A 25,674-nucleotide genomic window follows, 5' to 3' on the forward strand; every position below is an offset into this window, starting at 1 on the left:
TGGAACATGTTTTTAAAAGTTGGAAAGTTTTATGTTTGATTCATTTTGATTTTGATTTTTCATGACTAACTTGTTTGTAATTTAATTTTTTAATTTTATAGGTTTGTAATTATTTTTCAAGATCATTGTTTTGGTATATGCATTCATTAATGACATTTTTATGGGTTGCTTTTATTTCATATCCATTTTCATAAAATCAAAAAAATTGAAACCCCAAAAATTAAAACCTCAATTTCCTTTGAAACCCTAAATCACAAATTCCATAAAACCTTAAAATATAATACTGAACCCTAAAATCTAAATCTTAAACCGAAACTCTAACACTAAACTTTAAACCTTAAACCTAAGCTCGAACCCTAAACTATAAATCTTAAACCCCAAACCAAAACTAATTATTCATTTATATTTCATTGTATCTTGTCATCATATGCATTTTTATATTGTTATACATTTATACTTTGTCATTCATCTTATATTATCATGCATTCATTATATGTTATGATGTTCTTTCATTTCATGCATATTGTTTACAAAAATATGTTTAAAAAAAAAAGAATGTTTTAAAATAAGATATAATCAATGAGATCTTGCCTAATTATAGAGAATTCTCGATTATTATTATTTATAAGAGTTGATATCTTAGTTTTGCGTGATAATTTAAAAACCTTTAAATTAAAATATTTTTAAGCTCTAACTAATTATAAGATAGTGAAAAAAGTAATTCAATATTTAAGATGTTTTCATTTTGATTCAAAAAAAAGTTTTTGTTTTTTTTAGAAAATTTCAATTTATTTTTTTTTAAAAGGAAGAAAAGAAAATAAAGAAGAATAATTTTAAACATGAATTAAAATAAGAGTATTTTAATTAAAATTAAATGATAATATACAATTAATTGACATCGTCTTCAATAAATGCTGTAAGATATTAATAATTTCTTATACATAATTGATTTTTGAATTTAACTTTGATTTTACAACTCGTAAATTTATTTTTAATTTTTAATTTTTAAATATATATTTTATCATTAATTTTAATTTTATTATTATAATAACCAAACTTACCTCAATCCCTAGGTTTAATTTAAAAAAAAAAAAAATCCAAATGGACAATAAAACTAGCTTATGCTCCTCCTTATATGATCTTGTTTTCCCCTCTGCTTGGCTTTTACTTGTTCAAGTTTAACCCGGTTTTCTTTCGGTTCCCGTCCTTGTACGAAATTAATATTTTTGTAACAGATTTTTGAAATGAAATTTGATCTTTTTGCCGTTGCCGGTGGCTAGATAAGAAAAACATTTCAAAAAAAAAAAAGGATAAAAAAAAAAAAAACTAAGAGAGATCGTCCTTACTCTGTTTTTCTCTGAGCGTTCAACAGACATAGCCAAAACAAAGAAAAAGAAAAAGAAAAACTCAAATGGTTTATGTACTTTCATTTCCATTTTCAGTTCTCCAATCACCATCAACAGCTCCCTTCAAGTCTCGTCTTTATCCTCTTACTCCTCCTTTACGACGTCGTTTCAACCCCAAACCAAACCTTCTTCTCTCTTTCCCTTCCTCTCCCAAACAACCACTTCATTGTTCTTCCTCTTCCATGCCCTTTCAACTCTCCTCTTCATCTCAGGTTCTTCTTCTTTTTCTCTCTTTCGGGTTTCTAGATATATTTGGTTCCTTCTTTTTTTTTTTGTAAGTTCAAATTTCAGTGCTTTGGATATCCTTTTCGTTTGGGAGCTACTATATACAGGTTTTGAGGCAGTTTGAGAATTATTGTTGCATTGAGAGAAATGAGTTTCTTATGCTTCTCTCGTTTCTGTCAGGATTAAATTTAATAAAAAAGATTAAAATTTGGTTCAATTTAATTTGGATTGATGAAAATAAAGATGGTATTTGTTAATAATGAATGTTTATGTGATTAGGAAGAAAACTTGAGACTTCTATATTAGATTTTGCTTATTTTTGTTTTCATTTCGCATCTGATTGCAATTTTTGGTTTCAATAAATTGAATGCTAATTATTGGAATACTAATTTGCTTTAAATGGTGATCAGTTGCAGGACAGTTTGTTGCATTCGAGGGCATATTGGGTTAGTAAAACTATAATCGCATGGAATGTGGATATTGGGGATGGTTCCTGCTACTTGTATGCAAGTAAAATTGCTGCTTTATCTGTTACTGATAATGGAATTCAAGGTCTGGATTGAGCTGACAATTACCTTTCAATGAGATTGATCTAAGTTTTTGATAAGCATCTTGTCTTTGCTGTAAATCAAAAGACCAGGTTCTAACTTTGATATAATCTTTGTCATGATAGGCTGCGATGTGGAAATTAAGCTTGAGGAAGATGGCAATGGGCTGCCTCCGAATGTAACACATTTCTTTTCTTTCCTTTTTCTGTAATACTAAAAACTTAGTTCCATCACTGCTTGTTGCTGTTGGTTTCCTTATGTGGTTTGCCTACAAGTTGTTCTTACTTACCCTCCATAATATAGTGTATTTTTCATAAGTTTGAAGTATTCATAATTGACTTACACCTCTGGCCTTGATCTTGTTAGGTAATTGAGAAGTTTCCTCATATTCGAGATTTTAGAGCTTTCAAAGTGCCTCCTGCTCTGGATGCCAAAAATCTCCTCAAATGTCAATTAGCAGTTGCTGCATTCAACTGTAAGATTTGCTGCTCTGAATCTTTCTTTTCCTTACTCTTCTATTTATATGCAAATGATCTCATATTAGGATAATAAGTTTCCGCTTTGCAGTACGTCTTTGCCATTTTCTAATTAAATACCTATTTTACCGACAACCTATTCATGCCAATTCAATTTTAAATTTCTTTTTTCATGTATATATTTGTAATTTTGTATGCTTATTGATGCATAGACTGATCTGTAGGACTTTTTCAATGGGGCCTTTCTTTTAAGTTAGTAGCATTGGTTCATATGTGTTATGGTATATTATTGCTGCTATTATGTGTTTCTTTCCCATTTTGTCTGAAGTTGCATTGTATGTTTTGTAAGCTCTATGCTTGCATGAGCATTGATTTGTTTGATGAAGTCACTTTTATCTATTTTCGGGGTACATTTATTTTCAAATTCTCTTTCTGAATGAATATGGTGCTTCTAATTTCTTTTGGCCAACTAGTGCTTCTAATTTAGCACGTATCATTTATATATCCATTATCCTTCCATGCAGCTCAAGGAAAATGCAGTAAAGCTACTGGTTTGCAGTTACCTGGTATCCTGGATGAATTATTCTCATATGATGGTCCTCTTGGTGTACTTTATTCGGGAGAAGTGATGTCTCTATACCTTTGGGCTCCCACTGCCCAAGTACTGTACTACACTAGAAAAAAATTGAAGAGATCTTGTTTATGCTATTTAGAATGATTCTCATTCACATAACTAATAATATGTTCTTATTATTCTTTTTGCTTATTTGTGAATTAAATTAGGCAGTGTATGCTCACATCTTTAAGGATCCAGTGGGTGGGAGTCCTTTGGAAATTATCCCGTTGAAGGAAACTAATGGTGTTTGGATTACTAAAGGTCCAAAAAGTTGGGAAGGCTGTTACTACATGTATGAAGTATCTGTCTATCATCCAAGCACCTTGCATATTGAAAAATGTTATGCAAATGATCCGTATGCAAGAGGGTATGCTTGTTTTTCTCTGTCAGCCAACAATTCTCTGGAATAATTGTCGTGATTCATGTCTAAAATTATATGTTGTGACACTACATGGTCATTGTTATATTATGTAATTAAGATAAACATTGTGCACATTTCGTGTGATGTTTTTGTTGTTTCCTTGTTGAAGCAGGCTTTCATCTGATGGAAGGCGAACTTTGTTTGTTAATCTTGACACTGTCAGTTTAAAACCTGAAGGATGGGATGAATTGGCAGACAAGAAGCCTGATATACTTTCTTTTTCTGACATAAGCATATATGAATTACACATACGGGATTTCAGGTAGATATGGAATTCTTTTATTGTTTGTACCACTTAATCTAGCTCACATTAACTTTATTTCTTTAAAACAGTTTATAGTTTTTATTAGTTTGTATGTAGCATTTCATAAGATCTTTTTTTGGGTGGTGTTCAAATAGTTTTTACAGTATTTGATCAGGAGACACCAGGCCCCAAACTTAAATGTTAAACCTGCCCTGTCTGTGGTTTTCTTCATTTGGAGCTGCGTCTCATGTTATCCTTTTACTTTTTATTTTTTGTTCAATTGAAGAGGGCATCTTGTAGTGGGGAGGAAGAGGGAGGGGGAATTTGAAACCTAGCCTGCTAATTCCTACCCCTTTTAAGGGCAATGGTAATTAGGCAAAAGGTTTGTATTGGCTAAAATGTCCACAAATTTTAACTTTAGCTTATATGCTAAATTAGGTTCTATCGTTTTTTTCATCTTTGGCCCTTGTGCACTGTTCAACTAGTTGTACTAATAATGAGAATCTTTGTTGCTATTGCAGTGCCAATGATAACACTGTACGTCCCAACTTTCGTGGTGGTTATATGGCTTTCACCTTGCAGGTAGTTGTGTTCTTGTGAACCTTATTTTTTGAAGAAAATAGTTCTCAAAAGAATGCATAGCTTTCTCTTGTAGTCTGTACTTTGAATCTAAAATGTTTGTAATTCCTGCTAAAACACAAATAGCTGAGCGTTCATGATTTAATTTCCTTTGCATCTTTCCATTTTTTGGAATTGATGTAGTTTCTTAATCTTTAATGGGATCCTTGATTGATTTGAAAAAGCAAAGCATTTTCCATTTGAACACGTGTACCTCTACAAATGTGTCTGTACCATATGGAATTAGAAATACTACTATTTTACTCCCTCTGTCCCAATATTAATTCTTGTTTGACTTTGGCACATGGTTTTAGGAAATTTTTTGTATTTTATGCCTTCTTTATATTGAAAATATCAAAATAATCTTTACTTTTTTTTTTATTTTTTTAATAAAATGTTGAAAGATAGAAGCAAAATGTAAAATGCAATAAAGTTTTAGGCTGTGGATTACGGGCAAAGATATTTGGTACAGGGAATAGTATTCATAAAATTTCATGATTTATAAGCGAACTATTCTGCATGTTACACAAGAGAATGGTATTTTCTGAGTTTGGTCTAAAATTCCACACGACACTTCTGTGATCCACTTCCGTAGTTACTAATTGGAGCCTAAGATGGAAAAAACAATGAAAGTTAAAGGAGACTGTGCATCCAAATTTTCATGTGTAAGGAAAATAAAATGCTATGATTATTAGTTTCTTTGGGTTAAAGATGATTATGCATGATTATTCATTACTTAACATTTAGTTTATGCAATTTGAAGGACTCAGCCGGCATGCTCCATTTGAAAAAATTATCAAATGCTGGCATTACTCATGTTCATTTGCTGCCAACCTTCCAATTTGCTGGTGTTGATGATGAGAAGGAGAACTGGAAGTATGTGGGTAAGACGGTTTCCTAGTTTAACGTCTTGGAATATTGTATTTAAAGCAACAATTTCTCCTGTTTCCAATTCCCTTCCCTTCATTCTATGTCCTTGTTGAAAGGAAGGAGAAGCATCCCCACCCCCTAAAAATAAGGAAAAAGAAAAAAGGGGTGTGTGTGTGTGTGTTAAAGAAAAGGAGGCTTTTGTGTATGATCGCTTAATAAATTCATTTTGACCTCGATATAGTTGAGTTTAAATGTTAGTTTCCAATACTTAAACTTATTGGTCATTGTTTTAAAAAAAAAATCTTCAGGTCGATTCTCCTTCTGTCTTTGTTGATTTCTTTTTCTTATGTTTTTCCTTTCTGTTCCTAACTTGCCTAAATCATTACTTTAGAAAATTATAAAAAGGGGGTTTAACAGTATGATATTTTGGACATGCAGACACGTGACCTTAGCATCTGGCTATATGTCCAACATGTGACGATGTTATGTGACTATTAAATATGGCTGATCAAATGTAACGTTACTTTATCTTAATATTGCTTTTGTAAATTTGGTAGCTAATCTTTCCATCTGGGAGTTGGAGATTTATTTATTTATTTTATTTGGTATGTGCTTGGTTTTGGCTTTCCTAAGTTGTGTTGACAGTTTAATTGTTTCAACATCAACTCTGTTGCAGATTCTAAGATTCTGGAGAAGCTACCCCCAGATTCAGCTGAGCAACAACTGCAAATAACTGCCATCCAGAATGATGATGCATATAACTGGGGGTGAGCATGTGAATACAATTTGCTTAACAATCATTATATCCATAACCTTGTGTATGCTTTAATGCTTCATTGATTGCCTTATGAAGGTATAATCCTGTTCTCTGGGGTGTCCCTAAGGGAAGCTATGCAAGTGACCCAAATGGTTCATGCCGTATAATTGAGTTCAGAAAGATGATTCAGGTCTAGAATTTTTCTTTTGTCCCTCACCATGTCTGGGCCATTGTGTGTAAAGTACCCATAACAGAACCATTATCAGTCTGTATAAAATACTAAGAAGTTCATCTTTAGTCACTTAAATGATGTCATTTTCTGACTGCAGGCGCTCAACCATATTGGTCTTCATATTGTGTTGGATGTTGTTTATAATCACTTGCATGCAAGTGGTCCTTTTGATAAGGATTCTGTTCTTGATAAGGTCATTACTCATTATTTAACTGGTGTCCAAGGCACATATAATATTTGGGTACTAATGTTTGTTATCCATTTGTTTTGACATAAACTTTCTTATAGATTGTTCCAGGTTACTATCTGAGAAGGAACATGGATGGTTTCATTGAGAACAGTACATGTATCAACAATACTGCTAGTGAGCATTACATGGTCGAGCGCCTTATTATTGATGATCTTTTAAGCTGGGCAATAAATTATAAGGTGATTATGTGTAATTTCTTACCTTTTCTGGGTAATTAGCCTTATTTCTCTGATATTTATAAAAATTTCTTCCATACTTTTCTATAGTTGTACTAGTTGTCCATATAATATGCTGATAGGCTAAATTAGATTTTATTTTTATTTTTTTATGAATTACTACTGAAGTATATTCATCCATCATTGGCTTTTATTTGTTGGAGTTGTCAGGTTGATGGCTTTCGTTTTGATCTTATGGGTCACATCATGAAAAGGACGATGGTATGTAGCTTCCTTTGACTATTTTTGGATTTTCCTGTTTGAAAATTTAGAAAGAAATGCAAAAGGCTTTTTAAATTCCAATTGCATATGGCTTTGTTAGTTTTTTAATGTTTAGATAAGTCATGAGGTGATAAGTAACATATATTTCTAATACATACATGGTCTACTGATGGAGCTGAGTTGTAGATGTAGCTAAGTTGGCTGTTGAAATGATTATGCTCAGTATATTAAAATTATGAATGAGGCTATTCATGCAAGTTAATGATATAAGTTCTAATTTGTAGTCTATTGGTTTCTTGTTGTCAACATAAATTGGTTTCAAACTATGGTCAATGGATGTGTGGATAACTCTGCTGGTTAGCAGTACAAGGTTGAGTGTTTGATTGTTGATTTTTTTGAGCTGGAAATAAATTATAAGATGATTATTTATAATTTAGATCACTTTATTTCTCCTATATTTAGTCATCCAACTTAGACAGAACTAATATGATCTCTGCATAGGTGAAAGCAAAAGATGCACTTTGTAGCCTAACAAAGGAAAGGGATGGGATTGATGGTTCAAGAATTTATATGTGAGTTCTCATCAAGTGATTTATCTTTCTCAGTGGCTCCTTTCTTGGTGCTTATGTTACTTTACTGGAAATGGCTAAATATTTTTGTAATATAAATAGTTGGGTGGATTATGTAGAAATTCCTATAAAGTTATGGCATTTTAACTAGTTTTAAAATGTGGCAATTCGGACCATTAATTTTCAAAAAGATTCGTACAATTTAAACTTTCCACCCAATTTTATTAAGAAAATTAATGGTAACTTTGAGTTGCTTATTTTTTCCTATTTTGTCTCTTCCTTTTGATTTTTATCTTTTTTTTGCTTATTTTCTTGTTATTTTCTTTTCTTTCTCTAACACCTGTTTTTCTCTTTCTCCAACGTTCTTCTGCACTGCCCTTTTTTTTTGGGCGTAGTTCACCTGCACTCCTTGATCTCACAATTGCAGCCACCTTTTGAGCAGTGAGCAAGAATGTTAGAAAGAGAATCAAGGGGGTGGGAGAGAAAGAGTGGATCAAGGTGCTTTGTGAATAGAAAAGTAAAAGAAGAAAGGGAAAAGAATTTGGAAAATACAAGAAAAAGGAGTTATGAAATCTAAATGAGGTTGTTTTTAATGGATTCTTGATACTTTGTTTTTTTTTCAAAAAACATGGATAAAAGATCCAAATTAAATCAATTTTAAAGATTAGAGGTTTGAATTGCCATGTTTAGTTTTTATCCAACAGCTATGGTTGGTGTATTTTAGTTGGAAATCTTCTTACAGATATGGTGAAGGATGGGACTTTGGTGAAGTTGCAAAAAATGGGCGTGGGATAAATGCTTCGCAATTTAATATTTGTGGGACTGGAATAGGAAGGTACTTCTAATTCTTGTAAGGGATCAATATACACCATAATACAAATCTCTTACTGTTCTTTACATTCTCTTTGTTTTTGATCATACACTTACCTCTGTTCAAAATAAAATCAACTTGTTTCACTCAGCACATAGTTTAAAAAAATTGACTTTAAGGTATTTTCTATCAAATTTTAAATTTCTTTTTGTAATAATATCAATGTTCAATTATTTTAATATCAAAGTGCAAAGAACAGACAATAATGAAAAATTAATTTGGAATATAGATAAAGTAAGCAAGTTTTAGGTGTTCCAAAAAAGGAAAGACGGTATAGTTTGTTTTCATCTAAAAATTGCAAGGTCAGCTTTCATATTGAAATAAATGGAGTATTTTCAGACTAAATATTTAGTATATATGGGAAAACACTTATTTACAGCTGGTTGTAATCTTGTAATCTGTATATTTATATTTGTATCTCTAGAATTAAGGATAAAAAATTAGGATAGACAATCCCTCAATTATAGGATTAGTTTTTTAGAAAAATTTAGTTTTCTAGTTTAACCTCTAGTTAGTTGTATATAAACCTAAGGTTCTTGTATAATTATATATGAGCAGTTTTTCAATATACATTAAGTTTTCACACTGATTTATTTCTTAGTTTTTTCTCATGGTATCAGAGCTTTAGGCTCTTCTTGGGACGCAAAATTTTCAGCCTTTATTGCTGACTTCTATTTTAGGCCTTCATTGCCGAACCCTTTCAAAGAAAGATATCACTACTACCCAATTTGAGGAAATGTCAATGGGAAAAATCACTGGAGTACTACAGATGTCTCGGAAACAAGGAGAGTTCGACAGGGAAGAGATTGAAAAGCTGAGAAACTTATTGAAAATCCTTGAAAAGCCTACTGTGGTATGTTCCTTGGGTAAGGTCTCTAGTTCAGGTAAAGCTTCTGGTTCTCATGGATTAAATATCTCGGTTAAGCCTATTACGAGCTTTTGGGTCTTAACTCTGAAGCCACAGACCATATGACATATTCCTCACAGAAGTTTAGTACATATATCCTGTGTCCTAGTAATAAGAAAATTGTTGTTGCAGATGGTTCACTTACTACAATGGCAGGATTAGGAGATGTTCAAGTTAATCCCTCGTTTGTTCTAAAAAATATTCTTCATGTTCCTAGATTGTCTACTAATCTGATATCTATACAAAAACTTACTAGAGATATGAACTACAAAGTGACTTTTTATCTCGCTTATTGTGAATTTCAGGACCAGAGTTCGGGGAAAATGATTGGACTTGCTAAGGAGAAGGATGGACTATACTATCTTGAGACATCAAATAACACAAGTAATATCAAGAATAGTTTACCTTTGTCATTTCTTTCTGAAAAATCTTCCAATAAAGACAAAATCTGGCTTTATCATTTTCGTCTTGGACATCCTTTTTTTGGAACCTTGAGAAACATGTTTCTTTCTTTGTTTAAAGGATTAAATGTTGAAGATTTTCATTGTGATGTTTGCGAACTTACAAAGCATAGACGTGAGTCTTTTCCAATTAGTAACAAAAGAAGTTCTATTCTCTTTTACTTGATTCATAGTGACATTTGGGGTCCTTCTATAATTCTTAATATTTCTGGTGCAAGATGGTTTGTTTCATTCATAGATGATTGTACTAGGGTCTCTTGGGTTTTTTTACTTAAATCCAACTCAGATGTGAATAGTATATTTTTAAGCTTCCAAAACATGATCCAAAATCAATTTGGAGTGAGAATCAAGAGATTTAGGTCTGATAATACAAGAGACTACTTCAACCAAAGTCTATCCACCTATTTCCAAAACAAGGGGATTATCCATGAGTCATCTTGTGTTAATATTCCATAGCAGAATGGAGTGGTAGGGAGGAAAAACAGCCATTTACTAGCCACAACCCGAGCCATTCTCTTTCAAGCAAATGTACCTAAATCTTATTGGGGGAAGCTGTTCTCACTGTCATACATTATAAATAGGTTACCTTCAAGGGTTTTGGGATTTAAAACTCCTATGAAACTACTCTCACAATTTTATCCCAACCTTAATACCACAAACAATCTCACACCTAGGATATTTGGTTGTACATCATTTGTTCATGTTCACAGTTATAACAGGGGAAAGTTGGATCCAAGAGCGATTAAGTGTATTTTTGTGGGGTATTCCTCAACTCAAAAAGGATATAAGTGCTATCATCCTTCTACCAAAAAATTCTATGTGTCTGCAGATGTCACTTTTGAAGAAAGTAAATCATTTTTTACTCAACCTTATCTTTAAGGGGAGACTTCATTCATGGAAGATAAGAATAAAGACTTCTTTTTGCTTGATTTGTCTCTTTCTTCAACATTTACACCCATTAATTCTTCTGAGTTGAAACCTGTGTCTGCTGAGCCCAAGTCAAACACTGAATTTGAGTCTGAACTCATTCCAAATAGCAGAAGATGTGACAAATGATAATATTGTTCTTGATTCTATGAAGAAATTACAGGTGTACTCAAGAAGGAAAGTTCCAGATCCTGAACCAGTGCCAGTCCAAGAACCTGATTCTAACTCTGAAAATGAGGTAACTACAGTTTTTGACTCTGTTTCTCAAAATGAGCATGAATCTCCTAAAACTATAACTAGTGATTATGATTTGCCTATTGCCATTAGGAAAGGAACCAGAGAATGTACTAAGCATCCACTATATCCAATCTCTAATTTTGTGTCATTTGAAAAATTCTCACCATCCTACAAAAATTTTCTTGTGAGCCTAAACACTATTTTTGTTTCAACTACATTATCCAAGGCATTATCCAATGAGAAATGGAGGCAAGCCATGAAAATAGAAATGGAGGCTTTAGAGAAAAATCAGACATGGGAACTGGTAAAGTTGCCTAAAGGAAAAAATCCAGTGGGGTGTAAATGGGTTTTCATTGTAAAATACAAGGCAGATGGTACTGTTGAAAGGTATAAAGCCAGGTTAGTGGCTAAAGGCTACACTCAAACCTATGGAGTGGATTATCAGAAAACCTTTGCTCTAGTTGCCAAGATGAATACATTTAGGATTTTGTTATCATTGGCTGCAAATTACAATTGGTAGCTTCAACAATTTGATGTAAAGAATGCTTTTCTACATGGCGATTTGGAAGAAGAAATATATATGAAGGTTTCACCGGGATTTGGAGGTCATCTAGAAGCAAACAAAGTATGCAGGTTGAAAAAGGCTTTATATGGCCTTAAACAGTCTCCTAGGGCTTGGTTTGGAAGATTTGCCAAAGTGATGCTAGCAATGGGATATAAACAGAGTCAAGGAGATCACACATTGTTTATTAAGCACTCTGATTCAGGGAGAGTCACAGTTTTATTAGTGTATGTTGATGATATAATTGTAATTAGAGATGATGAAAAAGAGAGAATCTTTAAAACAGTGTTTGGCTAGAGAATTTGAGATAAAAGAGCTAGGGAGATTGAAGTACTTCCTAGGAATTGAAGTAGCTCACTCACGGCATGGTATCTTTATCTCATAACAGAAATATGTGATGGATCTTCTGAAAGAAACTGAGAAGCTCGCATGTAAACCTGCAAATACCCCTATAGATTCTAATAATAAAATTAGAAAAGCTAATGAAAATGCTGCTGTAAATAGAGAGATGTACCAAAGATTAGTTGGAAGACTCATTTATCTCTCACATACTAGACCTGATATAGTATATGCTGTGAGTGTGATAAGTCAATTTATGCATAGTCCTAAAGAAGTGCACTTACAGGCTGTCTACCGTATATTGCACTATTTGAAGGTCAATCCTGGGAGAGTTATCTTATTCAAAAGAAATTCGAGGCTAGTTCTAGAAGTCTATACAGATGCTGATTATGCAGGTTCAGTAACTGATAGAAGAGCCACCTCAGGCTACTGCACTTTCTTAGGTGGTAATCTTGTGACTTGGAGGAGTAAAAAACAGAATGTGGTAGCAAGATCAAGTGTTGAAGCAGAGTTCAGAGCAATGGCTCAAGGAATTTGTGAACTACTATGGTTAAAGATTATCCTAGAAGACTTGAAGGTCAAGTGGGATGGACCAATGAGACTCTATTGTGATAACAAGTTTGTAATAAGCATTGCACACAATTTTGTGCAACATGACAGAACAAAACACATTGAAGTAGACTAGCATTTCATAAAGGAGAAACTAGACAGTGGGTTGATTTGTACACCTTATGTATCAACCAAGGGTCAACTTGCAGATGTGTTGACTAAAGGTCTCAACAGTGCAACATTTCAAGAAATTATTTCCATGCTAGGAATGGAAAACACTTATTCATCAGCTTAAGGGGGAGTGTGGGAAAACACTTATTTACAACTGGTTGTAATCTTGTAATCTGTATATTTATATTTGTATCTCTAGAATTAAGTATTTGTATCCCTATAATTAAGGACAAAAAATTAGGATAGACAATCCCTCAATTATAAGATTAGTTTTTTAGGAAGATTTAGTTTCCTAGTTTAACCCCTAGTTAGTTGTATATAAACCTAAGGTTCTTGTATAATTATATATGAGAAGTTTTTCAATATACATTAAGTTTTCACATTGATTTATTTCTTAGTTTTTCCTCAGTATATAATGGAGGTCTCTTTGCAGTGGTTATAAACCACATATTGTATTTTTAATATCTATTGATTAACAATATCGCTAATAGGAAAAACGAATAAAAAATGTATATTTGTAATAAATCAGAATCCTTGGCTTGTAATTGGCTTCATAATTATCATGCTAGCATGAGTTAAAAGAAGCATTGGTGATAATGTGTGAAAAATCTATTGAATTTTCCTCAGTTCATAGATTCAGCCATTATATTTGGTTTCTAACAAACCATTTAACTTTTTTTTTTTTGCAGCAAATAATTTCAATTGCTAACACATCTGTTACCTACAATGTTGACACTTGCGGTAGAAAATTAAGAGTCCTATAAATTGTGGAATGTTCCCTAATCTACTTGTTTATTTAATCTAAATAGTAGCTCAATTATTTGGAACAAAACACTAAGTGCACGTTTAGACAGGACTTGGTTCCTTTTTATTCTTTATCCAAAAGACTTTTGCATGCTTTTGCTGCCATTTTGCCACAAAGGCGCATAACTTTTGTTTTTCTATCATTTCTCTCAAATCCAGAAAGATCATCACCTTTTCTATATGGACATGCATTTTATTGTTAAGCTTTGTTTAGTCTTATGCATTGTTAGAAATTTTATTCAGTTTTAATGATCGAATTCGGGATGCAATGCTTGGCGGATCTCCATTTGGTCATCCTCTCCAGCAAGGATTCATAACAGGCCTGTTGTTGGAGGTAATGAAAAATTTAATCCTGTAAGGAGAGACTTCGTTATGTGCATGTTGTCTTGTTGGACCACTTCTTTTAGGAAAAAAATTGGCTAAAATTGACAATTTATTTGATAGCCACTTGGACTAATTTTTGTCTTGTGTCTTAACTTTTCAGAACATTTAAATATGAGTAAATTGTTATCTATTAAAAAAGTTGAATAAACTTAAACTGTATTTGTTCCTCAGTAATTGGTTTTCTCTTTTGGTGTAACGTTGTCCTTGAATAAATTTTATGTTTGCGAATCTATGTTTAATAACTGAAAATTTCTTGTTTTCTAATGACTTGTTTGGTTAAACTATAACAATAAGAGTTTGACTCTTCTTAAGCATTAAAAGTTAGGTTTTTGTTCAGTTTATTAGGCTTTGATATACTGTAGCTGGAAAAACTGTTTTTTGCAAAATATACAGTACTATGTTTTTATTTTGCTTTCTTATTATTCTTATTTTGTAGCCTAATGGTCATGATCATGGTACAAAAGCTGTTGAAAAAGAGATGCTTGCTTCAGCAAAGGACCACATCCAGGTAAATTGTCTTTATCTGCACATTTCATATGCTGACTAGATGGTTTAAAGCCAGATACTGCTCTAAGTGCATGCTCTTCATAAATTGCTGCGGTGATGTCATGTCAGAGTCTTAGATTTTGTGGTAAGTAAACAGTGCCAAACATTTTTAAATTGCTGGACTTTTTATACAGATTCAACTGGTAAGCAGAACGGGTTGGGATTCTTAGTGCATTTTGAAGTATATTTGTATTGCTAGAGTCTTTTATGAACTTTTATAGCTAAGGACCCAGTTAAATGCTATTTCACCTTTCAGTATATATATATATATCCACTTGTTTGTGGTTGAGTGAGACCATCTACATATAATGTTGGTAGATGCCATTTAAAAAAGGATCAACATAGATCATTCTGTTTCCTCTTATTATGTGTAGCTTGGAATAACATTTTTAACATTCAGCTGTATGTGTGCCTGTTTATAATGCAATTATAGACACCTATAGGGGTACATAAAAGGTTATGCCTATGCCTTCAGTTACATCTGCTACAAATTGGATTATACTTATCATATTGGGGGTGTTGCATATATTTGTCATGCTGCAGTTTATGATGCCCTCGCTTTCAGATCCAGATGCTGCAACTTGGATTATCCTTTGAGTTACAACTAATTAAATTAGTTTAATGTGATTAGGTTGGTATGGCTGCAAATTTAAGGGATTTTGTGCTTACTGATTTTGAAGGAAAAGAGGTATATATTAATCTGGTTGCAATAATGCATCTACATAAGATTATTTCCGCATATTTATTTATGAAAATCTATTTTGGTGATGCAACGATATAATTCCTCATAAAAAGAATGTGGCCCAAATTTTGTTTTCTTTTTCTTCTAATGGAGTTTATTTTGTTATGCTTTTCCCAACGAAACCATTCTTGCACGAAATGTGCTCCTTGTGTTTGTTGACTATCAACTTAATTGATGCATAAGTAGAAATTTGTGTCCATATTATCCAGGTTTTTGGATGACAAGAGAATTAAATGCATGATATGTATATCCATGGTTATATATTTCTTACATTAACAACAATGGAAAAATTGTGGTTCTTGACATTCTCCATAAGTTTGTATAAAGTAAGCAAGCCTTTAATCAAACATTGATTCATCTCCTTTGTCACCTCATCTAGCTACACTAGTGTGCCCTAAATTTTCTTTTATGTTGGGCTTAATATTTATGTCAAGCCAGGTTGTGTTGCTACACCTCTATTCTCACTAGAGTCTTTTTGCATTTTTTACTTTAATTTCTATCTATTGTAATGTTTTTTTTTTAAGATTCTACCTATTTTACCTATTGCCTTTGAATGTTATAGCCAAGAGATGCTATTCTCCTGCTGTTTCATTGTGTAACTTTGATGTTTTCTCTTAGAGGAAAGGATCTGAAGTTTACACTTATGGTGGGACACCGGTTGCTTACGCTTTATGCCCCACAGAAACAGTAAGTATCTTACCTTTTGTCAGCACTTGTACTTTGCTCAGATTCATGTAACCCTCTTTGGTTTGAATGTATACATTTAACTTTCTAGTGTTAAATTTTCATAGGATATCTGCTGTCAGCCACTTTTAAATTAGTGAAAATCTCCTGGACCTCCTCTCTGAGGTCAAAATCCTTTCCCCAAGGGACAAAGAGAATGGGAAAAAGTGGTTAGCAGATACCAACTTGCAAAGTAATTGCTATAATGCGGTCCAATTGAAATCCAAAGGGTTTTTTGTTGGAAGGTTCTTTGGATGATTTTTTTAAAGAACATGCTGTGAAGTTCTTAGAGATCAGAAATTTTTGTTCAAATATTTCAAAATGCTACAAAACAACCCTTAGGCAACAACCTTCTTGGTTGTCTTTTCATGAGGGGTTAATGTCATTAATGACCCTTAAACTGTAGTGAAATGTTCAATGTGGTTGAACTTTAAAAATCTCTAATGTGGTACTTGAACTATGAATCTGTTAACTAATATGGTACTTAACTCTAATGTGGCTAGCTTCAGATGATGACACATGGCGGAAAAATAACCTTCCAAGTACTACATTAGTTAGCAAATTCATAGTTTAGGTACCACATTAGAGATTTTTAAAGTTCAGGTACCACATTGAATATTTCATTATAGTTTCAAGGCCTTTCATGAGGGGATCTTGTCATGTCCCTTGCATTGTCATCCAAATTTTGAATCAAATTTTCTTTAGATGGAACCACTAGCGTTTTTCATCTTTACAAATCTTCAGATTAGACTGCATGTCCCCAAAAAAAGCAGGAATAAGTTCTGCCATTTTTTAATTCATTTAATATAATATGTATGTTAATTAGTTAGATGGATTAAGTTATTTGTTCAGTAGATTCCTTTTTTCGATTTTGTTGAGAAATCATATAATTTTTTTATGATCTTATCATCTTGATGCTACAATTTAGCCAATTTGTTTGCTTCTTTGGTGGAATTTTTTTATTAATACATGCTCTGTAAGAATGCTCAATTTCATTGACTACATCATGCGTTCTAAGATTCCATGGATTGCTAATTATGTTTATTCTGTTTCAAATTAGATGTCAACACAAACTATGGATATTTGAGTTCAGTATCGATTGTTATATGTTTACACTCTGTAATAATGATATAATCTTTCTGAAGCCAACAGCAATGCATATTTCAGTTAAATATTAATTTTAAACATTCTCTAATAACTTGTAACAAAAAAGGTAAATGTTCTTTAATAAGAGTATAGTCTTTTCTAAAACTATATATTTGCATCTCTGATCTTTTTTCAGGTCAATTATGTTTCTGCTCATGACAATGAAACCCTATTTGACATTGTCAACTTGAAGGTATGCTCATGATGGTACTAAAGATGTTCTATCTTAATTATCTAAAAAAAAAGGATAATGTTCTATCCTACTGCAACCATAATTTCCAACTTTGCTTCTTGCAGACTCCAATGAAAATATCTGTTGAAGAAAGATGCAGGATAAATCATTTCGCAACAAGTATAATTGCATTGTCACAGGTGTCCCTTTGCCTAAGAATCAATAATCAATACAGGATATATCTACATTGATTAATGATCATAATTTATAGTAGGCACTTAAGATATGTAGTAACTAGAAAACTATCTCCTCCCCCCCCCCCCCCCCCAAAAAAAAAAAAGAAAAAAAAAAAAGAGGCGTGTTCAAACTGATTCAATTTCTTTGGTGCTAATGATAATATAAATTAGGATTTGGGTAGGGGTCAAAACTGCCTAGCCTTTGAATAGCTTATCCATAATTAGGTTGAATATTAAAATGGTGCAACCTGAATCCTTTCTGCTGTTTGTAGGCTTTCTAAACCTATTTTGCAATCTCATAGTCTAAAATGCACTCAGGTGAAGATATTGATTTCTTCTCATGAGTGTGAATTTGATGCAAACCTATTTTTAATTCCATAGCCTAAAACACAATCAAGTCAAGATATCGGTACTTAAGTATTTAAGTATTTGCTTTCTCTCATTTTGCACAATAAATAAACAAATAAAATAAGCTCCTAAAATGAAATTGGATGATACAAAATTGAAGCACATATGTTTACTTTTTTTTTTTGATCTTTTAGTTTAGTTGGTTTGAACCCTTTCTTTTTCCTCTTCTACTACTTTTTGCTGTTCATACGAGTTTGGTTCATTTGAGTAGTGACGAATTCTGTAATTTTAATGATCAGGCAAGTAGTTCAGTATAATCTATAATGATCCATGCTGCATTTGCTGACAATTGGATATATTTGTGGATAAATCTTTACTGTACTGTTACTCTTTTATTCTGTTTTATATATTTGTAGGGAATACCATTTTTCCAAGCCGGGGATGAAATGCTACGCTCAAAATCACTTGATCGTGATTCATACAACTCTGGTGATTGGTTCAATAGGTTTGCTTTCTCATTTTGTCATGTTTTCTGTCTTGCTTCATTAATCATTTTATAAATTTGACTTTCATTCTGATAAAAGTGTTACTCAATTATCTCCGTGATGATACTCTCACAAAGTTGTTACTTGAAACCTGCTCCTGAAAATAAATAGATATTTTAAAACCAAATAGGAGTAGTATCTCTTTCTTGAGAGTGGATTGAATGCTAGCTGTAACATATCTCAGCTGACCTCAACTTCAGTTTTTGATTATTATGATTTTCAGGCTAGACTTCACTTACAATTCTAACAACTGGGGTGTTGGCCTTCCTCCAAAAGAGAAAAATGAAAAAAACTGGCCGTTGTAAGTATCATCTTACTCTCTTTTCTTTCCGTTTTAATTACTTCTTATATAGAGATCTTGTTATGGTGCTAAAATCTCAATATTGCCACTTAACACACAATTATGCTACTTTATAGAAAGTGTTGTATGATATTCTTAATGGTTTTGGATTCTGTCATTTCAGAATACAGCCAAGACTGGCAGATCCATCCTTCAAGCCTCAAAGGAGTCACATTCTTGCAGCTGTAGAGAACTTTACAAATATCTTGCGCATTCGGTATTCTTCACCTCTTTTCCATCTAATGACAGCAAATGCTATCCAGGTAAGCAAAAGTGCAAAACCATTTATAAACTTGTGTGTACGAGTTGAGAGTTTGAGATTTTATGACATCATGTTGGAATTGAATCGAGGAATACAGTTATGCTTAGTCAATTTCTTCTTTTTTGTGTTATGGTGTGTTCTAATGGGTGCCCAAAGGGCAGATCTTAAGATTTCTAAATTCATCATAATTACTGAACTATGCAAGAATCTTTTTACAAATAGTGAATTTATTTCGATATTATCTGTTTCGATCCTTTAATAATATGGACCTTTGCTTTCTAGTTAAATTTCTATTGCTCGTTTTGAGTTGATCCAATGATCCACAACCCAGTGGTTGTACTTCTAATAAAGAAGGTTATAAAGTGTATTTCTTTTTCAGTATCAACGATTGACATCCAACAAAGTTTTTTTCAAACATGTTCAGACTGCGCTGAAGAGCATTTCCCTTCTTTTTGTTAACAAGTATTACTGACAAACAAACTAATGAAAAGATTGATGCTAGATGCTCCTCCGGAAACAACAATTATCCTCATCCTCTATTTTCAAATTTCCTTTTCACTAAGTAAATTCCCGATCACTACATATCCTAAGTTTCGCAATACCATCGTGAAAGTAAAACCCAGACCTTTCCTGCACTTTCCTAAATCAACTAAACTATTCGAACTTTTGTTTCCAGAAAATGTATCTTGGTCATTTTGACTAGATGTTACATCAAGGTTTTTTATGCATTCTATCTAAATTTGCATCACGTATACATTGTATTATTTCAATGTTGGGTTTCCTGAATCTATTTTCTAACTGCTTCCTGTGGTTGCCTGGCGACCCACTCCACCATGTGAGATAAAACGTAACAATCAGCAAGTCTCATTTCGAAGCGGAAGGCACAGCGCCTTCATGCTCTTGTTAGCATTAGTCTTTTTAAGAATTGATCTGTTAAAAGGTAGCATTAGGTGAAAGTTACACAAAAGAAACCTATCAGTATCTTCTTTCTAATGAAATGATATGGCTTATGTTTCCAGGAACGAGTACGGTTCCACAACACTGGTCCATCATGGGTCCCTGGCGTCATTGTGATGAGCATTGAAGATGGTAACGAAGGTGTACCAGGGCTATCTCAGTTAGATCCCATGTGGGTATTGAACAATGTGTGTGTATATATATATTAGTACTGATGATATTATCAATCATAGTTTCATAATTCTTTGTTTTTTACAGCTTTTCATATATTGTGGTTATCTTCAATGGATGTCCAACTGAGGCATCATTCATTAGCCCTACACTGCGAGGAAGGACTCTTCAACTGCATCCCATACAGGTAATCATATTTTATTTGTTTGAGGACAGGAGTTGACAATATAACTAAAACTAAATAGTGACACTTCTTTTAGCAGTTTTATCTCTCAAAAACTGTTGTAAGAACAATGTTACACAATTTTCTGTTGTTAAATGCTTTCTCATGTTTGATTTTCTATCCTCTGCATCTGAAAAGGACATATCCAGTGTGGATGGGTGGTTCTAGATCAGAGGTAGTGATGTGTATCAGGGTTTCAAAGCCTGAGCTTTTGATGTGTTGATTTTCACCACTTTTTTTAAGGTTTGCATGATGTTTTGCTCTTTTACAGTGCATCGCATATCATTAGTTACAAAATATATTTTCTTCCATTACTCATTATGATATAATGAATCAATAAATTCAATTTTCTTCCTCAATATACCTTTTAAATTAAGAATTTTATTTTCAGATATGCTTTATATAATCATCTCTATTCAGTATTCACAATAATTATGAAATAAATGTAATAAACTCCAAACTATGTTTTGAGATAAATAAAATATTTTTGTAGTGAAAAAAATTACTTCAAACATGAAAACTCTTAATTCGAAAAATTATTTATAGTTTTGAAGTAGCTGCAGCCTGTAGTATTTAGTTGTTTCTCTTCCTCAGATATTCTGAGCAATCAATGTACCTTTTGATTTAGGCATTAAGGCTGTAAGGATTGTCTCAAGGTAGAATTCTCACAAGCAATTTTTTGGACTATCTTGTATGATTTATCTGTTTATAGTTTTTAAAAACAATGGCCTTTCTGCGTGGATCATGTAACAGGCAATGTCAACTGATGAAGTAGTTAAGAACTCATCATATGAAGCATCCTCGGGGTACTTCACTGTGCCTGCAAGGACATCATCAGTGTTCGTTGAGCCGAGAAAGAAATGAGCAGTATGTGGTGCTGAATTTCTTGTAGAACATGCATTTCATGTTTGGTAAAATTAATTTGGTGCCTAGTTTTCTCCTTATGCAGAGGCTTTTTGCTGCAGCAGCATAAAAAAATTGAATAGACATCTGGTATAATAATGGGATGCTTAGTGCATTGAGAGGGTAGAAGGATTGGTATATGACAAAGTGATGATTAAAGATTTTGTTGTTGAGTTTGGATACTGATTTGTACAGATGAATGCTGAAATCTTTCACCTTTATAATTGTGAATTATGCTGTTCTTTTCTATTTTATTTTTGTTAATGTAATGAATGGTCCTTAAGTTATAACAAAATATTCAATGTGATATCTGAATTTTAAAAATTTTTAATGCAAAATTTATCAATTAATTTAATACTTGAAAGGTTGTTTATTCGTCATCTATTATCATTTTAAGTTAACGATATTAGAAGTGAGTATTATTTTAGTTAACAAATTTATATTTTAAGTATTATATTAAAAATTTTTAAAGTTCGGATATCAAATTAAATAGTCTATTATAATTTAGGTATTATTTTTTGTTTGTGTGTGTTATGAAAGCAAGTTCTCGAATCCAGAAGTCTTCCATGAACGCAATGCATTTTGAAGGTGGAATTGAAACCTGTAAAAGATGAAGTATGCTTTCCTAACATTTGTGCCATCATGTTTTCATTATTGATCTTTTCTCTATTTGGTTTATGTACTTAAATCATGCATGTACCTTGGTTTGTGCCATCATGTTTATATTTTTAAAAAAATATGTGCATTATCACAATTCTTTTTGACATAATTATAGTGTCCATCAAAGATTACTAGGGGATAATTCATTGCTTAAATACGTAGATAATCAAATTTTTTTTATGAATTTATATTTAATATATTGTTTGTTATATATCGTTTAGTGAATTATACAAAAACATTTTTTTAAAAAAATAATTTTGAAATTTTAAAAAATAAATATATTTAATCTCAAAAATATATTTAAAATAATTTTTAAGTATAATTATGTAATTTATTGGTAATATATTTATATATTGATGGTGTATCAAATATAAATTTTTTTATTAAACAAAGTAATATTCTTATATAAGATGAAAATTTCACACATCCTGCTTATTGCATTTTAAGAAATTTCTCAAACATTGGAATCACATTGGACAAACAATATAAAAGAAAATTTGTAGGATTATTGATTCTAATGTCATGACCTCCATCTTCCTCTCATGAAAAATGTTTATAAATGACTTTCTTTTTTGAGAAACAAAGGAATTTTATTTAAGCAAGAAAAAAAAAAAAAAACCTCAACCATAAGGTTTTTTTTCACCCAAAAACTCCTATACTTAGGATTTTGATAATTCCACGAACGCTTCATGAGTAGAATTGGAACATATTGACAACAAATTAAAAAATATAACGAAAAAATCTCGACTTTTTAAAAGAAAGCCAAAGCCAATCATCATATAATCAAACATTACAAACAACATGGAAGTAAAAGCTTACAAACCCATTCAAACATAAAGTTGATCTTAGTACTGAATACAAATTCATAAAACAATGGAAAGTATCAACACATTCGGAAACAATAAGCCCTGTTTTCAACAACATCCCCACTTAGAAGGAGGCTACATGTCCCGTCCCCAAGACCAACAATCGTAGTGGATAACATAGTTGCATGTAGAATCTGTACATTGAAGTGCTACACCTTGGAAAGGCTTACCACAGAAAGAGCAGGTTTCATAAATCTTTTTGACAAAGATTAAAGGATGCCTGTGTGGGTGATCGTCATACGGGAAAGTGCTCCCAATCTTGATTCTCATAAATGGATATTTTCCAAGAACACATCTGGAATGAGCAGAATTATCACAAATTTCACAATGATAAAACCAATGGGTTGGGTCTCTTCTTTTTTCACATATATCACAGTAATGTTGTTCTGGATCATCATTCTCATCGAGATAAGTAAGTTTGAGGAAGTGTTTATCGCACTTGTGCCTAATTTCCTGTGGTAGTGTAATGCATGCAAAATCCAAAGCAAAAGTGCAATCTTTACATTTGTATGCACCATCGTAACATGTGGCACCACAAGCGTTGCATTTCCCACTGAATTTAAAATAAAAAAAGAGAGAGTGCTTGTGTCCTTGGCTTGTGAGGCCTAGGGTATGAGAAATTCTAGCACACCTTAGGCAAAAGTTAGCTCTGCCACTCTTGTAGAAGAAGCCACTGCACAGGCGATTACACCGGTTACATCTGAAAAAGTCTACCGAATTGAGGGTGGTGAGAGATCGATGAAACCAATGATGCTTTTTTCTTGGTAATTCAGCACAGGTCTTGTGGAGAAAGAACTCACACTGTGAACAATAGTAAAACAAAGTTGAGATGGATAGCATGCACCCATCACAATGTCTATCATCATCTTCCTTGAGCTTGTTGCCTAATATTAAGTCATGTTCATGGCTGAAATGTTTTATCTTCGTAGCTTCCCCGTGTTCGTTCCTTTCAAGAACACAAGTGATGGAAGAATTTGTAGCTAAATTTTCACTAGACTCTTCATCTTGATCATTGACTTGATCAATTATTTCATACATCTCAGAGTCCAATGCACAATTCACATGGGCAACATAATTGCAATCTTGCTTCAAGCAATTGTAACTCCCATACTCTGCTTTCACTTCACTCAGGCAAATTCCACAATCTTTTTTTTCAAGTTCCTTTTTTTGAAAAAAATAATTGTGCATAATACAATGGTGATGCCTTGTTGTTTTGATGATGCGAGGTAATGAAATGCATTTTTCATGGATCACAATGTGGCAAGTGGAACATATATAAGGAACATAATTTGCTTCAGTACCACATGCATCACAAACAAATATGTCACCTAAATCTCTTAATAATAGAGTGAATGAGTGCTCATGATGATTTTTGTATTCAACAATAAACCATGTCTTTGATAGAACACATTCAATGTCAATGTCCAACTTGCAAGGAAGACAACGATAAAACAAACTCCAATGTTCCCTTTGGCATACCTTACAAACAAGATAAGCATCTTCAATGTAAAGAGTGTGTTTGCGATGCCAAGGATGATTAAGTTGAGTGGGTAACTGAGCACATTTCTTGTGGAGGTAAAATCTACAATCAAGACAAGCATAAAAGGAGTCTACTAGTGGTTTTTGACACCAATAACAATCGGCTCTTTTGAGTTCATCATTGGGATTTTCAATAAAGGTCAATGGATGTTCATGAGCAACATATTTGAGCTCACGAAAGTTTTGATCAATGTTATGCAAAAGTAGAGCACATTTGATATCAAGGGAAACAGGACATAAAGAACAACAGTAATAAAACATGGTACGATTGTCCTTACATAAATCACAGAACGGTCCCTTTGCCTCAAGAGTAAGAGTAGGGTGCTTACGATGAAAAGGGGAGTTAGTAATCTCTAAGGGTGCCTGGGCACATTTTTTATGGAGGTGAAACTCGCATTCTGCACAGCTAAAAATTGGGCCCAACAATGGTTCCAAACATGCCCTGCAACAAGCTTCTTTACTTTTATCACTCTGCTCTTCATTCAACACCAACGAATGTTTATGACTAAAGTGTTCAATTCTCTCCCTCTCCTTCTGATCCTTTTCCATAAGTGAATAAAGAAATTGAGATAGTAAGCAAACACAAAAGATGTTTGAATAAACAGATAGAAAGAAGGATTGGATTGATCATTATTTATAACCGATAGAAAACCCTCCTTTATTCTTTTCTTTCCTTTATTGGCGTAGGTTTCTTTATTCTTTTCTTGTATTTGGAAGCCAAACTTCCGACCATCGACACTAATAAAGATTGTTTTTCTTTATTTTTTTTTCTAAGTTGTAAGTAATATTCCAACTTATTAGAGTGTAAACAAATTAAATTTCCAAACTAAATATTTGGATAAATGAAATGATAATATATATACGTATACATATTTTATCAATTTCAAATATATATTTGATACAAAAAAATATACATGGATAAATAATTAATTTATTAAAAAATTATTATTTTCATAAATTTCAAAATCATATATAGAATAAGTAATTAAAAAAATAGTTATTGAAGTTAAAATACACTTTGTTAATGGATGTATCGTTACCTGGAACGTGAGAAAAGAAAGAATATATATTTTACTTTTTTTTTTTTTAATCTTTTTTGTGTTTACGTCTAAAACAAGCAATGGATTGCACAAAAATCACAGTAAAAAGGTAAATATTACTAAAGTGTAGATATCGACGAGTAAATGAGTCGAAAGCCGAAATTTTATTTATATATATATAGAAAAGAGATTGCAACAAGAGAACAAAGAATTTCAAATTTAAATTTGATACTACGTTAATTAATTCAACTAAAATTTGAATTTTATTTTTTTTAAAGGAAGCAAGTACCAATATTGAGAAAATTTCCATGAAATGCAACGCAATTTCAAAGTTAAAAAGAAAACTGTAAAAGATAAAGCATGCTTTCCAAATA

At 32.4% G+C, this 25,674-nt stretch overlaps 2 protein-coding genes across 8 annotated transcripts; one reads left to right on the forward strand and one right to left on the reverse strand.

The window, feature by feature from the left end:
• The first annotated feature begins 1,135 nt into the window (after nt 1–1,135).
• LDA (limit dextrinase) lies at nt 1,136–21,444 on the forward strand. 7 transcript variants are annotated; one of them, XR_002692549.2, is made up of 29 exons: nt 1,136–1,618; nt 2,042–2,183; nt 2,305–2,357; nt 2,546–2,654; nt 3,180–3,316; nt 3,439–3,638; nt 3,805–3,954; nt 4,458–4,518; nt 5,318–5,438; nt 6,101–6,191; nt 6,278–6,371; nt 6,511–6,606; nt 6,702–6,842; nt 7,050–7,100; nt 7,602–7,672; nt 8,412–8,504; nt 13,741–13,831; nt 14,318–14,389; nt 15,059–15,115; nt 15,788–15,856; nt 17,175–17,231; nt 17,336–17,410; nt 18,211–18,299; nt 18,563–18,640; nt 18,804–18,942; nt 19,961–20,070; nt 20,157–20,256; nt 20,887–20,948; nt 21,046–21,444. XR_002692549.2 is itself a non-coding variant. In XM_089748510.1 (29 exons), the coding sequence occupies exons 1-28, from the start codon at nt 1,412–1,414 to the stop codon at nt 21,154–21,156; spliced, it is 2,865 nt and encodes a 954-aa protein (XP_089604636.1). In that variant the 5' UTR covers nt 1,136–1,411; the 3' UTR covers nt 21,157–21,159; nt 21,242–21,444. The 7 variants fall into 7 exon arrangements, 5 of the variants coding, with proteins under 5 accessions (XP_089604636.1, XP_022765472.2, XP_022765476.2 ...); XM_089748510.1 differs by lacking the exon at nt 20,887–20,948 and having other exon boundaries at nt 21,046–21,159; nt 21,242–21,444; XR_016330363.1 differs by lacking the exon at nt 20,887–20,948 and having other exon boundaries at nt 18,540–18,640.
• Nucleotides 21,445–22,606: 1,162 nt separating this feature from the next.
• On the reverse strand, nt 22,607–24,906 carry LOC111309552 (uncharacterized). The gene has a single exon (XM_022908583.2). It carries the CDS (start codon nt 24,807–24,809, stop codon nt 22,797–22,799), a length of 2,013 nt encoding a protein of 670 aa, XP_022764318.2. The 5' UTR covers nt 24,810–24,906; the 3' UTR covers nt 22,607–22,796.
• Between the last annotated feature and the right edge of the window lie 768 nt (nt 24,907–25,674).

This window comes from Durio zibethinus, chromosome 19, assembly GCF_047325235.1.
Source record: "Durio zibethinus cultivar Kanyao isolate XHJ-2024 chromosome 19, ASM4732523v1, whole genome shotgun sequence".
NCBI lineage: Eukaryota > Viridiplantae > Streptophyta > Magnoliopsida > Malvales > Malvaceae > Durio > Durio zibethinus.